Source organism: Aquarana catesbeiana, linkage group LG12 (assembly GCF_042186555.1).
Source record: "Aquarana catesbeiana isolate 2022-GZ linkage group LG12, ASM4218655v1, whole genome shotgun sequence".
NCBI classification, from domain to species: Eukaryota; Metazoa; Chordata; class Amphibia; order Anura; family Ranidae; genus Aquarana; species Aquarana catesbeiana.
The window spans coordinates 176,504,205-176,518,011 of NC_133335.1; the positions used below are offsets into that span (position 1 = coordinate 176,504,205).

General features: G+C 41.0%; 1 protein-coding gene across 4 annotated transcripts in view; it reads right to left on the minus strand.

Moving 5' to 3' along the window:
- The window catches only part of SEPTIN9 (septin 9), a 405,962-nt gene that overhangs the window by 41,490 nt on the left and 350,665 nt on the right, over positions 1–13,807 (minus strand). For all 4 annotated transcript variants that reach the window (XM_073606240.1, XM_073606242.1, XM_073606241.1 and 1 more), the window contains one exon: positions 5,414–5,611. In XM_073606240.1, coding sequence (XP_073462341.1) covers positions 5,414–5,611 — 198 coding nt within the window. The remainder of the gene's footprint in view (positions 1–5,413; positions 5,612–13,807) is intronic.

Sequence of the window (13,807 nt, forward strand, 5' to 3'; positions counted from 1 at the left end):
GGTGCACAAGTATTATAAAACCTATCAGTCCCCCCTTTGGCTATATTTACAGAAAAATCTTTTGGAGTAAGCCTCTACCAGCTTTGCTTATGCAGACCCAGCAAGGTTTGCCTTTTTCTTCTCGGATAACTTTCTCTAGCTTTGCCTGGCTAATGGGAACTGTTGGTAAGAGATGAGTATGGGTGTCATAAGAACTCATCCTAGCCAAACATTAGAATAGTGCTTCTTTTTAGTCCGATCATCTGCAGGCTGGGTGTCCCTGCCGTGCAACACATGTAAACAAAGGGGTGGGATGCTGGTGACATCAGTAAACTTATTTGGACACATGCCTATATTTTTTTTAATTCACATTATTATTGAATCCATCCATGGAATCGTATAACACAAAGGTATTCCAATACAATAAGCCATAGGCAGACCACATCGCAGCTCAAGTCTTACAGAACAAATAAGTAAGAAACACTGACTTAGGCAACAGTACATGCCTATATTTAACTAATGACACTGACTTAATATGGACAAGTATCTATTCATATAAGTGCGCTGCCATTACAGCATCCCTCCCCTGTGCTTGTGTTTTTCAGGGTGCAGCCGATTGGCATAAAAAAAAAAAAAAAAAAGAAAAAATAGAAAAAATAAATTTGGGAGGTTCAAATAGAAAAGAGCTCGGAGGATGCCCCAAGCTCATTCCTAGTAATTGACAAATTTCCAGACTTGCCACAGATTTTAAACTGGATTGAGGTCAAGGCTTTGACTGGGTCATACGAAGACATTTCAGATCTTAGTTTTAGGCCACTCCAGAATAGATTTTGGCAGTGTCTTTAGGGTCATTGTCCTACTGGAAATTGAATCTCCACTCCTTTTCAGGTCTCAGATATTGGCTTTCTGTGCTCAAGTCAAAAGAAATGACTTCACCCATTACAAAAATACTTTCTACTCTAGAATAGTCACTCATGTGTCCTCCTTATGTTCTGATTGCAACCACGAGGCCTATGATCATGAGACCCAATAGATGAAAACTGTACTGCCCACACATTAGTGTTCTGAATATTTAAAAGATGTGCAATTTATTTAAATCTCCAATGGCTGTGGTATTCACATGCAGGCCTCCCATGAATGAATGCCTGGCAACAACCACAAAACTCATATCATTGACAAGGATTGAAGCAAAACAGATGTTGGCTAGGAGCTGGAGTGCCCCATATAAAAAGTCACAAAAGAATGACAGTCATGCATGCCTAAATACCGCAAATACTCTATTACACTCTATACTAAGAATGTAGATAGGACTGTCTTACTTCTACAGAATGAGGCTTCCTAATAAATATTAAAATGAGAAGTAGGGCCAAAAGCTCTTTTTGCTATACTTCTCCTATGGATCACAGGAATGCACTTTGTTCTGCGCTCTTGTGACCTGTTGTCAGCCAACAACAGGCTAAAACCCGTTGTCGGCTGATACTCAGCTGATCCAGGCCCTGGAAAGTCGGGATCCATCCAGAGGCCTGGATTGGCAGCTGGCTCGGCCTCTTAAACGTTCCACCTGAAGCATGAGTCAGTAGCTCCCGTACCGTCCACAGCACTCCAGTGAGCGCTGGAGGGTCAGAGCAGAGAGCCAGTGATTGTAAGTCATCGGCTCTATGCAGTCCAAATACAGAGAACCGAGCGATCAGCGGTCTTTGATCACTCAGTTCTCAGATGCACAGCTGGCAAGGGACAACTGCAGCTGTGACTGGTGCTACAGCCATCTAGGTGAGTGCGATTGTTTATAATTTTCTATTCCCGAACTTCTATTTTAAATGTCTATACCACATTATCTCATGAGCGTGTTTACAATGAGCAAAGTCCATACCCATTGAAAGAAGAGAATCCTCATATAGAATGGCACCACAACCTAAATACTAGATTAAATACTTCAAAGCATAAGTTGCTAACAAAGCATTCCTACGTTGTGAAATGTGTACGGCTTTGATGGTTTGTTGTGTGACAGCAATCACCTTGAGCGCTGCAAAAACAAATCTACCTCCATCTCCTACAGGCAAAAAGGAGATAGATATCTGCTCTTTGTTGCTATCTATGAAAAAGAAAAATGTAAAAAACAAAAATCACTGAAATCCTTTCGACTGAAAATCACCCCACTCTCTCAAACTGAGTTAACTATGTACAGTACCTTTGTTAAGAAATGTATATTTATGAAGCACTCTCCGTTTACAGTGTTACACTTTTGTTCCCCTGCAAAGTCCCACAAATACCTGTGGATCCTGCCCGTGCCCGCCTAATTCAGCTTCCTGTGATGGTTGACATCAATGCTGCATTGCTCCTGAATTCATTCTCTTATGTACAGTAGGCTAACCGCTTGAACTACAGTGGGATGTGAATACATTGCAGGATGTGGGGCTATCAGCATTGTCACTGCTGATTTACTATCCTGTGGCTGTCAGTCAGCACCTGACTACACCTAGTCCTGTCCACTGTTTTCTGGACCGACAGCACTGCCTATTACTGAAACCCACCCACTGTGAGCTGCAGTGTCTGGGAGGGTGAGCGTGTGAGACACAAATGAAGAAGGATTTGGCTCAGACAGGGAAAGTAAAAAAGGAAGAAAAGCCTTTACAGTGCCTTGAAAAAGTATCCATACCCCTTGAAAATTTCCACATTTTGTCATGTTACAACCAAAAACGTAAATGTATTCTATTGAGATTTTATGTGATAGACCAACACAAAGTGGCATATATTGTGAAGTGGACGGAATTTCTTTTTATAAATAAATATCTGAAAAGTGTGGCGTGCATTTGTATTCAGCCCCCTTAGTCAATACTTTGTAGAACCACCTTTCGCTGCAATTACAGCTGCAAGTCTTTTTGGGGAGGTCTCTACCAGCTTAGCACATATACAGAATGACATTTTTGCCCATTCTTCTTTGCAAAATAGCTCGATCTCTGTCAGATTGGATGGAGAGTGTCTGTAAACAGCACTTTTCAAGTCTTGCCACAGATTCTCAATTGGATTTAGGTCTGCACTTTGACTGGGCCATTCTAACACATGAATATGCTTTGATCTAAACCATTCCATTGTAGCTCTGGCTGTATGTTTAGGGTCATTGTCCTGCTGGAAGGTAAACCTCTGCCCCAGTCTCAAGTCTTTTGCAGACTCTAACAGGTTTTCTTCTAAGATTGCCTTCTGAGATTTGGCTCCATCCATCTTCCCATCAACTTTGACCAGCTTCCCTGTCCTTGCTGAAGAAAAACATCCCCGCAACATAATGCTGCCACCACCAATGTTTCATGGTGGGGATGGTGTGTTCAGGGTGATGTGCAGGGTTAGTTTTCCGCCACACATATCGCTTTGCTTTTAGGCCAAAAAGTTCAATTTTGGTCTCATCTAAACAGAGCTCCTCCTTCCACATGCTTGCTGTGTCCCCCACATGGCTTCTCACAAACTGCAAACGGGACTTCTTATGGCTGTCAACAATGGTTTTCTTCTTGCTACTCTTCTGTAAAGGCCAGATTTGTGGAGAGCTCGACTAATAGTTGTCCTGTGGACAGATTCTCCAACCTGAGCTGTAGATCTCTGCAGCTCCTCCAGAGTTACCATGGGCATCTTGGCCGCTTCTCTAATGCTCTCCTTGCCCAGCCTGTCGGTTTAGGTGGCCGGCCATGTTTTGGTAGGTTTGGAGTTGTGCCATACTCTTTCCATTTTCAGATGATGGATTAAACAGTGCTATGTGAGATGTTAAAAGCTTGGGATTTTTTTTATATTTTATAACCTAACCCTGCTTTAAACTTTTTCACAACTTTATTCCTGACCTGTCTGGTGTGTTCCTTGGCCTTCATGATGCGGTTTGTTCACCAAGGTTCCCTAACAAACCTCTGAGGGCTTCACAGAACATCTGTATTTATACTGAGATTAAATTACACAAAGGTGGACTCTATTTACTGATTATGTGACTTCTGAAAGCAATCAATCAGTTCCACTAGATTTTAGTTAAGGGTATCAGAGTAAAGGGGGCTGAATACAAATGCACGCTACACTTTTCAGATATTTATTTGTAAAAAAATTTGAAAACCATTTGTCATTTTCCTTCCACTTCACAATAATTGTGCCACTTTGTATTGGTCATTCACAAAAAATCCCAGTAAAATACATTTACATTTTTGGTTGTAACATGAGAAAATGTGGACATTTTCAAGGCAATGTAGATGTGCTTTTTTATATTCAGACCCATGCATGAAACCTAGTGAGGAATGGCATTTATGGACCAATCCACCTAAGAATGATATTAAAGCTGCAGTGGAGTTTAGTGGGCAATGGTGCTCTCACAAGTTTTTCCTGCTTTGACAACAAGGTCTCTTACCCAATTCCCAACTCTATTCCTGTCAATCTTGGAATTTTGTCTGTTTCTGCACCTTTCTGTGTCCTGAACTCCTGTTACAGTCTCCAAAGTATAAGACATTTTTACATTGACAAAAGGCACTAACCTAAGAAGAAAGCAGCTTAATATAAATCAGTCTCTCAGCCAATTTGCTAAAATGTAATGCTGTAGCAAAGCTCCGAGCACTGGTCCTATTTCTGGGTGTGTGAAACAGTGCGCCCCCATTGGTTGCTGTGGTTCCTGCCGTGACTGGGATCAGCAAGAGGAACCACAGTGGCCAGTAGGGGGACCCTCTATTTGACCACCTTCAGGAGGCAAATCTGGTTACTGTCAGAAGCTCTGCTACAGGGGTTTTAGCAAATGGGCTGACCCTACAGGAATGCTGCAGCCAGGTTAGTGTCTTTTGCAACTTTAACTCCCTTACATGCGACAACATAGAGGTTTTCACTATATTGTAGTTGCATACTTTGTTATTTAGGTGATGCCACTGTATATCAAAGGCCAAGTTCACTTTATTTTTAACCAACCTAGCATTAATGTACTTATTTTGCAAAAATAAAACAACTTTCAATAAATTCTACACAGGCTTACCTCACTCTCTTCAAAGTTGTATAAAACACACTGTTCGATTACTTTTGCCTTACTTCCTGGTCAGACTTTAGGTCATGACACAGGAAGGAGTTGACCAGCTGATCTCATTAGCACACACCCTGAATCACCTACCCTCAGTTGGTCAATTCCTTCCTGTGTCATGACCTAAAGTCTGACCAGGAAGTAAGGCAGAAGTAATCGAGCAGTGTGTTTGAACAGTGAAGAGAGAGTTAGGTAAGCTGGTGTAGAATGAATGAAAAGCCGTTGTATTTAGAAAAAAAAAAAAGTGAATTTTCAGTGGATATGAACTACTAAAGCACACGAACCAAGAACCAAAGCAATTTTTGTGAAAATGTGCTTTCATGGGAATCTTAATTCAATGGTCCAATGGGAGTCACAATTATATTAGGTTTTTTTTTTTTGTTTCACTAATATATGGATAAAGATGCTCACCAACCACCATGATGTTCAGCTCAAACCCTTGCTTCATTGCCTTTTTCCTCATCTGCTCCAAAATGGCATCTATACCCACATATCCAAAATCCATGGCTGGCTTCTCCCCTACGGCTCGGGTGGGAAGGGGCTGCTTCATCCCTGCGTCTCTGATAATGTCTGTCATGTTGGCAGCGTACGGCTGAGTGTCCTCAATAACTGTTGGAGAAAGCCAAAAGAAAAAAGGGTAAGTATTGTGGATAATACCTGTAGGAACACATTTGGATTTAACAAAAATTTACTTTAAAGCCTGGGTCATACAGAACTCCTTTTAGAGCAACTGCACATTAACCAATTGCTATCCAGGCCAATTCTGACACTTTGCTCCTACAAGTAAAAATCATCATTTTTTTGCTAGAAAATTACTCAGAACCCCCAAACATTATATATGTTTTTATAGCAGAGACCCTAGGGAATACAATGGTGGTCTTGTATGGTATTTGTGCAGTAATTTTTCAAACGCTTTTTTTTTGGAAAAAAACACTTTCATGCATAAAAAAAAAAAAAAAAAAAAAAAACCACAGTGTAACGTTAGCTCAATTTTTTTGCATAATGTGAAAGATAGGTTACCTGTTTAGTTACAGAGGAGGTCTAGTGCTAGAATTATTGGTCTCGCTCTAACGTTTGCGGCGATACCTCACATGTGTTGTTTAAACATGGTTTATATATGTGAGTGTGACCTACGTTTGCGTTCGCTTCTGCGCACGAGCACTTTTTTTTGGATCACTTTTATTGCAATGACAAGAAACGTAAAGATGCCTTGCAATAGTGCATGACAGGTCCCCTTTACAGTGAGATCTGGGGTCAATAAGTCCAAAAAAAAAAGAAAGAATAAAAAAAAAAAAAAAAAAAAAAAAAAAGAAAGAAGGATCCTGGCTTCCCAGCCGAGGCGGTGGTATTATTTCAAATGCAGAGGCTTGGCGTGACCTCATAACAACGCACCCGGCCTCCGAAAGATCATAGAGACGCCAGGGGACATCTGGCCCGCCAGATTCCCTATGGTAAACTTCTGGCATGGACCAATTCCTTCTCCCTCTCGCTGATCGTACGGGCGAGCCGGGAGAAACACCAGAGGGGCGACAGACAGGCATCATTCAGATATCCCCACTCAAAGTCGATGAAAAACAAGAAAACGCAAGGTTTCCCTTTAAATCCTATGGGACTTTTCACACCACTGTGTTACAGATGCAGTGTGTTTTGAAAAGTCCTGCATGCTGCATCCTTGGATGTTTAGATAAACCGCACCAAAAACGCAGCTTCCCATTGAAATGAATGGAAATCACTGCAAAATCATGGTAACAATGCACTGCGATTTAGCCTTTATGGTGCGTTTTTGAGTCATAGGTCCATTTTTCACAGGTGCAGGCAACCCAAAAACACACCAGAAATGCACAGCAAACGCGTCTGAAACACAGCAAAATTGCGGTAAAAATGCATACGCGCTTTTACTGCGAACTTGCTACAGAGCAGTGTGAAAGTACCCTTAGTATAGATGCACTTGTAATGCATTCAGCTGACAACTTATTGGGAACGAAGCATGTCACTTGTCCGGCTCTGCAGTGAGGAACACGTGTGCAACTCACAAATATTACAAGCCCAAAAACAGTGAACACATATGTATTTCAAATGTGTATTTTAGCCGTTTGCCTGAGTAATGGCTTTAACTACATGGCAGCAGTCCTACGGAACTCCTATCAGCTGCCCATTAATCTGCATGTCTGTCCAACAACGAACACTCATGGTTAAGAATCTGGGCAGCCAAACCAGGATATGGTAATGAAGGTCAATGAGAAGTACAAGAGGTTGATGACAGTATAAAGAACTGATCAGAGAAACATGTTGTCACCCGATTCAGATTCTGTATATTTACTCAACAAGTCCTTACACAGATTTTGCTGTTTCCAGGTAAAAGTACAACATGATAATACAGGTACGTGGAAGGGAAGAGAACATTTACCATGCCCTGAAATTACATTTTGTATATTCATCTCATAATTCAGAGCCAATTGAGAGATTTTTTATAAATAAGCCATTAAAGATGTGCCGATGGCGGCAACATTTACTCCGACAATAGTATTATTAATGGCAAGTATTACTGTAGTATGACATTTACATCAACCACTATGGGGTGGCTTTCACATTTATATTTCCTTCCTGTTCCATACTGAGACTGTTATTTTAGATTAGTAAATGCAAACTCTAGTGTTCCTGTGTACACAGAAAATGTTTTCAGTGAGCTAAAGCAGAAGTTTGCACTATGAGAATGGAGCAGTGAAGCAGTCATTGTGTAGCACTACTAATCTGCTAACATAATAGGCATACATGGCCATCCCCATGCACATATTGTTTGCAATCCTAAGAACCTTTCTGATGCAATGCAAGTATTTACCAAAAGCTTTGGGATGGCTCTGAAGGGTTATATTGACCTTGCCATTGAAAATTAATAGCAATACAGTCCACTAACGCATGTATAGTGCATTGCTGTATCCTGCATACGAATGGGCCCTAACAAGTACTGTATAGTGGCATAATACACTTAGAACATCAATTTATCCATTGTTTGGTTTTGTTTGGTTGTAGGGAATGTATCGTAAATTTGTACATATTTATTAGCTCTTTTAATTATAGCTTGGCCTAAAAAACAAACAAAAAAACAAAAAAATAAAACCTCAAAATGTAAGAATACACGGTTTGTCAAGTAATGATGAAATACTGCAGATTAATATTATACTGGATGGAGCTCCAACCAGCAGATGGAGCTCTAGTCTCCTTTTCTCATACTCTGCTATTTTAGCTGTGCTAAAAGAACTCCTATTGGTAACGACCAGCTAAAATATTGAGGGAATTCCTCCTCACTTCCTCTTAGGGCAGGAAACGCTAGAACATCTCCTCAACTGGGACACAGACAAGAAGGGCAGCTGCACATGGAGCCGCTGCCCTTTGGCCACAGTGCAGTGTACCCACAGTTTTCATGCGGGTTTGCTGCACTTTCCTATAGACGATTATGTCCGGCGATTTTGGTGCGCTTTAAGAAAGCGCACCAAAACCGCAGGGCATAATAAAAGTCTATGGGGAAGCGCGGCTAACCTGCCCAAAAACTATGGGTATACTGCTTTGCACCTGCGCTGCATCCACAGTGCATCAGGGGCAGTGTGAAAGCGCTCTTACAAAAACCCACCATAAGTGGAAAAGGGTTTAAAACTCCTGATAATAATGGTCTGTGGCCTCCTGTACTGGTGACAATGGCTCCCTAGTACATGATCTGACACTTCCGGGTCTGGGGCGTGTGCGCCTCCGCCGGCGACCCGCTCCCGCTGTGATCACACACACAGCAGGAGCCCAGCGGCAGGTATCGCGGACTCAATATCCGCCAGCACCCACTGATTGTTTGGTACAGAGGGAGAATGGCGGTCTGCCTATATAAACAAGGCATCTATAGTGTTTATCTCTTTCCAAAGCTCTAAACATCATTTCTCTTTGGTGCTTCTTTCCTCTGTTATCAGCATGAGTCACTTCTGAGAAGTTTTTCCCACACATGAGATAAATTTGTGTTTGGAGGGAGGGGAGAGAGCTCAGAACTGAGCTCCTCTATTCAGAACACAGTTCTTCTGCTGTGTGGAGGGGGGTTTGTTCCTTTCCTCCAATCAGCTCTTAAACACTGTAACTGCAGCCTCTATGCCCCTCCTCTGTGCTCCTGACAGATGAAGAAAGATGTTAACACTTTTCTGCCCTTGTGAAGAGGTGTAGGGAAGAGAAGACTGCAGATAAACAAGTTAAACCTATATAGGAGGATTTGTTTCATCTGTGTGTATCATCTGAGGATATTCAATCCACTGGGTATATGTAAGGGTCTACAGCCACTTTAATATAAGGTCATAAAGACCGCAAGCAAGGAGAAATATCCCCACACAGGGTCAGAGACCAAAAACCTGAATTTTAAGCTCCTCACTCTTTTCAAAGCTAAAAGACTTTGGTTGGAGCTAGGCTCCACTGAACTCCACTGAGTCATCAATGGTGTAATCAATGCAGTGACTCATCTCCAAAAAATACAATTGACCCCAAACTATTCTAGTTTCCTTTTAAGGGAAGAATTTAAAAGTACCACTTAAAATAGTGTAATTAGATTTTTTTTTTTTTTTTTTATTATTATTTCAAATTTGCACCAGAAACACGAACAGGTAAGAAGCTGACTGGCAAGATGTTGACTCTTACTCTCCTATATCATCGAATATTCCTGATTGTGTGCATTATTTTTCACCTGTGTGCAGAATTACAGAGTAAACTTTTTTAGGCACCAGAGGCTTATGCCCCTTTCACATAGGCTTTCCGATTAGGTCCGCCTGTCAGTTTTTTAGGTGGACCTGATCGGACGCCCCATTCAGCCCTATGGATTGGTGGATGTCAGCAGTGATCCTGTCCGTGAAATCCAGACGGATGGAAACCATATTTTCCATCCGTCTGGCGGATCGGATGAAAAACGGACAGGCGGACCGTTTTCATCCGATCTCCCCATAGAGGAGAGGGGGGCTCTGACAGGTCCATCTCAGCACAGTGAGCCAAGACGGACCTGTCCTCCACCTGCTCAGCAGGGATTAGGGGATCAATTCCCCCACTGAGCAAAAACGGAGTCCACCGGACAGAAAGCCTGTGTGAAAGGACCCCAAGAGGAGCACAAGGGAAAATATTAATAAATGGGAACATCAGGATTTTAAATCTCTGGCCCCGCTACTGCAGGGTCTAGCTATGGTTCCCAAGGTATACGCCGAGGGTAACCAATACAGAAAGTTACTAGCGAGCCATAGAGCAAAAAGCAGTCAGTTCTTGATAGAAGTGGAAGAAGAAAAGGAAAACTGATAAAAAAAAAAAAAAAATCAATCAACAGAAGGGGTTCACGATCCAACGGACACTAGCAAGAAAAAAAAAAAGTGTCAGCTGATGGAGTGGGTGAGGTTATATGTATACATTGGGGGGCGGTCCCAGCAAAGCTTTTTGCCAGCGTTCAATCCGTGGAAGATAGCAGCACATATATGGTCTTAGAATCAATTCCTGTGTCCTGTAGGACTAAAATGTTGATCTGCCAGAAATACAGATGCACTCAGCTCCTAAGTCCTGTTGTGGGCTGACAACACAAAGCATTGTTGTGGACTGAGTGGTGTCAGCCCTACCCAACTGTCTTTTGCTAAACTACTCAAACCTTCCCATTTTTCAATTTGTACAACATAAAGGCTATTCACTCTAGGAGGGCCAATTAGTCTCTTTGAGATAACATAGGAAGTCTGCACAGGACAGCCCAGAATTTTAATATAATCAACAGGTATTTTTCACACTCATAAAACAGATATAACAAATGCTTTTAATTGCATATTTAACATATCTAAAGGGAGCAAATAAGAGAAGTTCAGTAGGTTTAGATACACTTTAAGAAGCGCAAATTACAGAAGATTGCACATAAATTATACGCACTCATTTCATTAAAGAATAGGAGATGCAATATTAATAATATCCCCAGCCTTGTCCACTTTGAAACTGGTACACTTTTACTATTTTTGAATAAATAGAAGACCCCTGGGTGTATGTGTGGCACAAATATCTAGAATGTACAAAGAAGTTAAACAATTATTTCAGAGTACTAATTAGTTTATGCTGTAAAAAAAACAAAAAAAGCTTAAAAACAGCAGTTTCCTGTTGTGGAGGGGAGGGCGGTGCAGGAAATGTAACATTGTGTGCACTGATACAGCTTGAAGTCACAGATATTTAAAAGATTTCTCAGGACTTCTAAGTACGGTAGATATTCTAGAGATAAAATATAGAAAGAAAAGGCCTAAACAGTTTTAAAAAATGTATTATGGACACACATTTGATGTGAAGTGATGTTGTGATTATGTTAGCTGAACAATTAGAACAACTGCCCCAAAAGTTTTAAATTCCCCAAAATTTTGGCAAAAAAAAAAAAAAAAAAAGTCTATTTTGGGAAAATACACTGGAGCGAATGAGAGTAAAAATTAATTCGTTCTCAAATACGTTTCAGAAATTAACAGTTTAATACATTCTCAAATAAGCACACAAAAGCAACGAAAATCTAAACTAATGAGCAAAACTGAAAATTATCAACTTTACCAAAATGTCGCTGTCCGTGAAATTGCAACGTTTTCTCTGAAATCACTCTGCTCATCCCTAATAGCCATCCAGTCACAGATTTCAGCTAGGCATGCAAAAAACATTAAGAATTCTGTAAATTGTGGATTAAGAGGTCAAAGGCTCATCAACATTATTGCAGGCCACAGAAGATGCCTGGTTACCTCAACACCTACATGAGGTTTATAAGGAGCTCAAAAAGGGAACCATCTCACTAGTAGATAATGCAGGCCAGAGTCCTGTGTGTTTAAGTTATGAAGCGCTGAGGTGTTTGAATTTAGACTGAACACACCTGAGCAAGCCCACCAGGAAGCTGTCACCTTGTCCTGTACTGAGCCAATCATCTTCAGCTAACGCAGTTCACTTGCAGTAAGCAGGTGGACCTCTGGGATTCTTGTGTGTTTTCCCAGATGATTCTTATGTGTGCCGTTGGGGAAAAAAAAAAAAATGGAGCAGTTCACACATCTCCGTGGTGGCCGTGGAGGAGATTGCACAGGGGTCCTGTGGGTCTTTGGCTCCATTTCAGGTCCGAATTCAGGAAAATTTTGGCCTGATTCGTCCCTGAAACAGAGAACAGGGGATGCACCAGACCCCTGCTGTGAGCCACGTCTGCACAAGTGTGAACCCAGCCTAAAAATTTACTTTAAGTTCACTTTTTTTTAAAAAATTCCAGATCCCCTATATAACAACAATATAGCATTACTTCTTTTGCAAAAATAAAACAGCTTTCCATTTATTCTACCCACCCTTGCTTTCTTCATGGAAGTTTAAAAACTCTGCTCCATTACTTCTGCCTTACTTCCTGAACATACTTTAGGTCATGACACAGGAAGGAGTTGACCAGCTGAGGGTAGATGATGCAGGGTGTGTGCGAATTAGATCAGATGGTCAACTCCTTCCTGTGTCATGACCTAAAGTCTGTCCAGGAAGTAAGGCAGAAGTAATGGAGCAGTGTTTTTAAACATCCATGAAGAAAGTGATGTAAGCGTGGGTAGAATAAATGGAAAGCTGCTTTTCGTTTTTGCAAACGAAGTACATTATTGCTATATTGGTATATTAGGGAGCAGGAATAAAAAATAAAAAAAAGGGTTAACTTGGCATATTTTCTTATGCTCTCTAGCTGGTTGCAGAAAAAAAAAAAAAGTACAAACTATTACCTCCTCACATTTCTGCAACAGGCACCAGTTACAGCCTAGTACAATACTGAATGAGAATTAAATGGAACCGAAAATAAACTTCAGTGGACGACTTTCACCTGTTTCAAGAAACAGGTTATCCGGGGGGGGGGGTCCAATAATAAATAGAAAACAAAAACAAAACAAAAAAAAACACCACCACATAATATCCCAGTTTTATCTTTAAAATAGGCTTCCAATTTCCTTTTCACCCATCTTCTTTATAAGAAATTAGAACTAAAGAGTCCTAACATTATTACGTTTTCTGCTATGTTTTGATGAATCAGAGCCACAGCAACAAGAAATGGTTGCCAATGTTCTCTCAGGGCCTAAATATCTGCCTAAACTCGCAGCAAGCATTCCTCAACTGTAGCGCTCTTCCTTAACCAATTCAGTGACCCTGCTAAAGTGATACTAAATTTACATTGCCATCATCCATATGCAGAAAGAGAAGGGACAATGTAATTTTTATGTTTACATCAAAAAATACAGCCTTTGAAATACAGAGTAAAAATGTTTTAAATTGTAATACAAATATATATATTTGAAATTAAATCTTAATTTTTTGGCAATACCATGGTGAGGGCGGATTTCTGCCAGTCACAGGCTGTGTCACGCCCCTCCAGCCTGTGTCTTAGAACAACAGGGAGATAAAGCCTCCATCAATCAAGATGTAATATCCCTCCCCCATTCTGTTTAGTTGGTTAGTGGACATGGAGGAGGAGGAAGTGGGATGTCATTAACTATTGTGTATACGCCCACATGTGTGACTATAGTCAAATGGCCTGCTCAGATGTGATAGGAAGGAAATGCTCACAGTAGAAAATACACTGAAAACTGAGCATGTACACTAGCTGCCAACACTGCTCTGCAAAATCCCCAACTGCATTGGGGACATGAACAGAAGTGGGAAACGGAGAACAGCAGGATCAACCAGGTTTTTTGCAGAATACAGAAAATGAATCTCATAGTGACTCGAAGTGAGTGAGTATGAACAGCATGCAATACACCATTTGATAGATTTTTATGATGTGGGTTTAGTGAC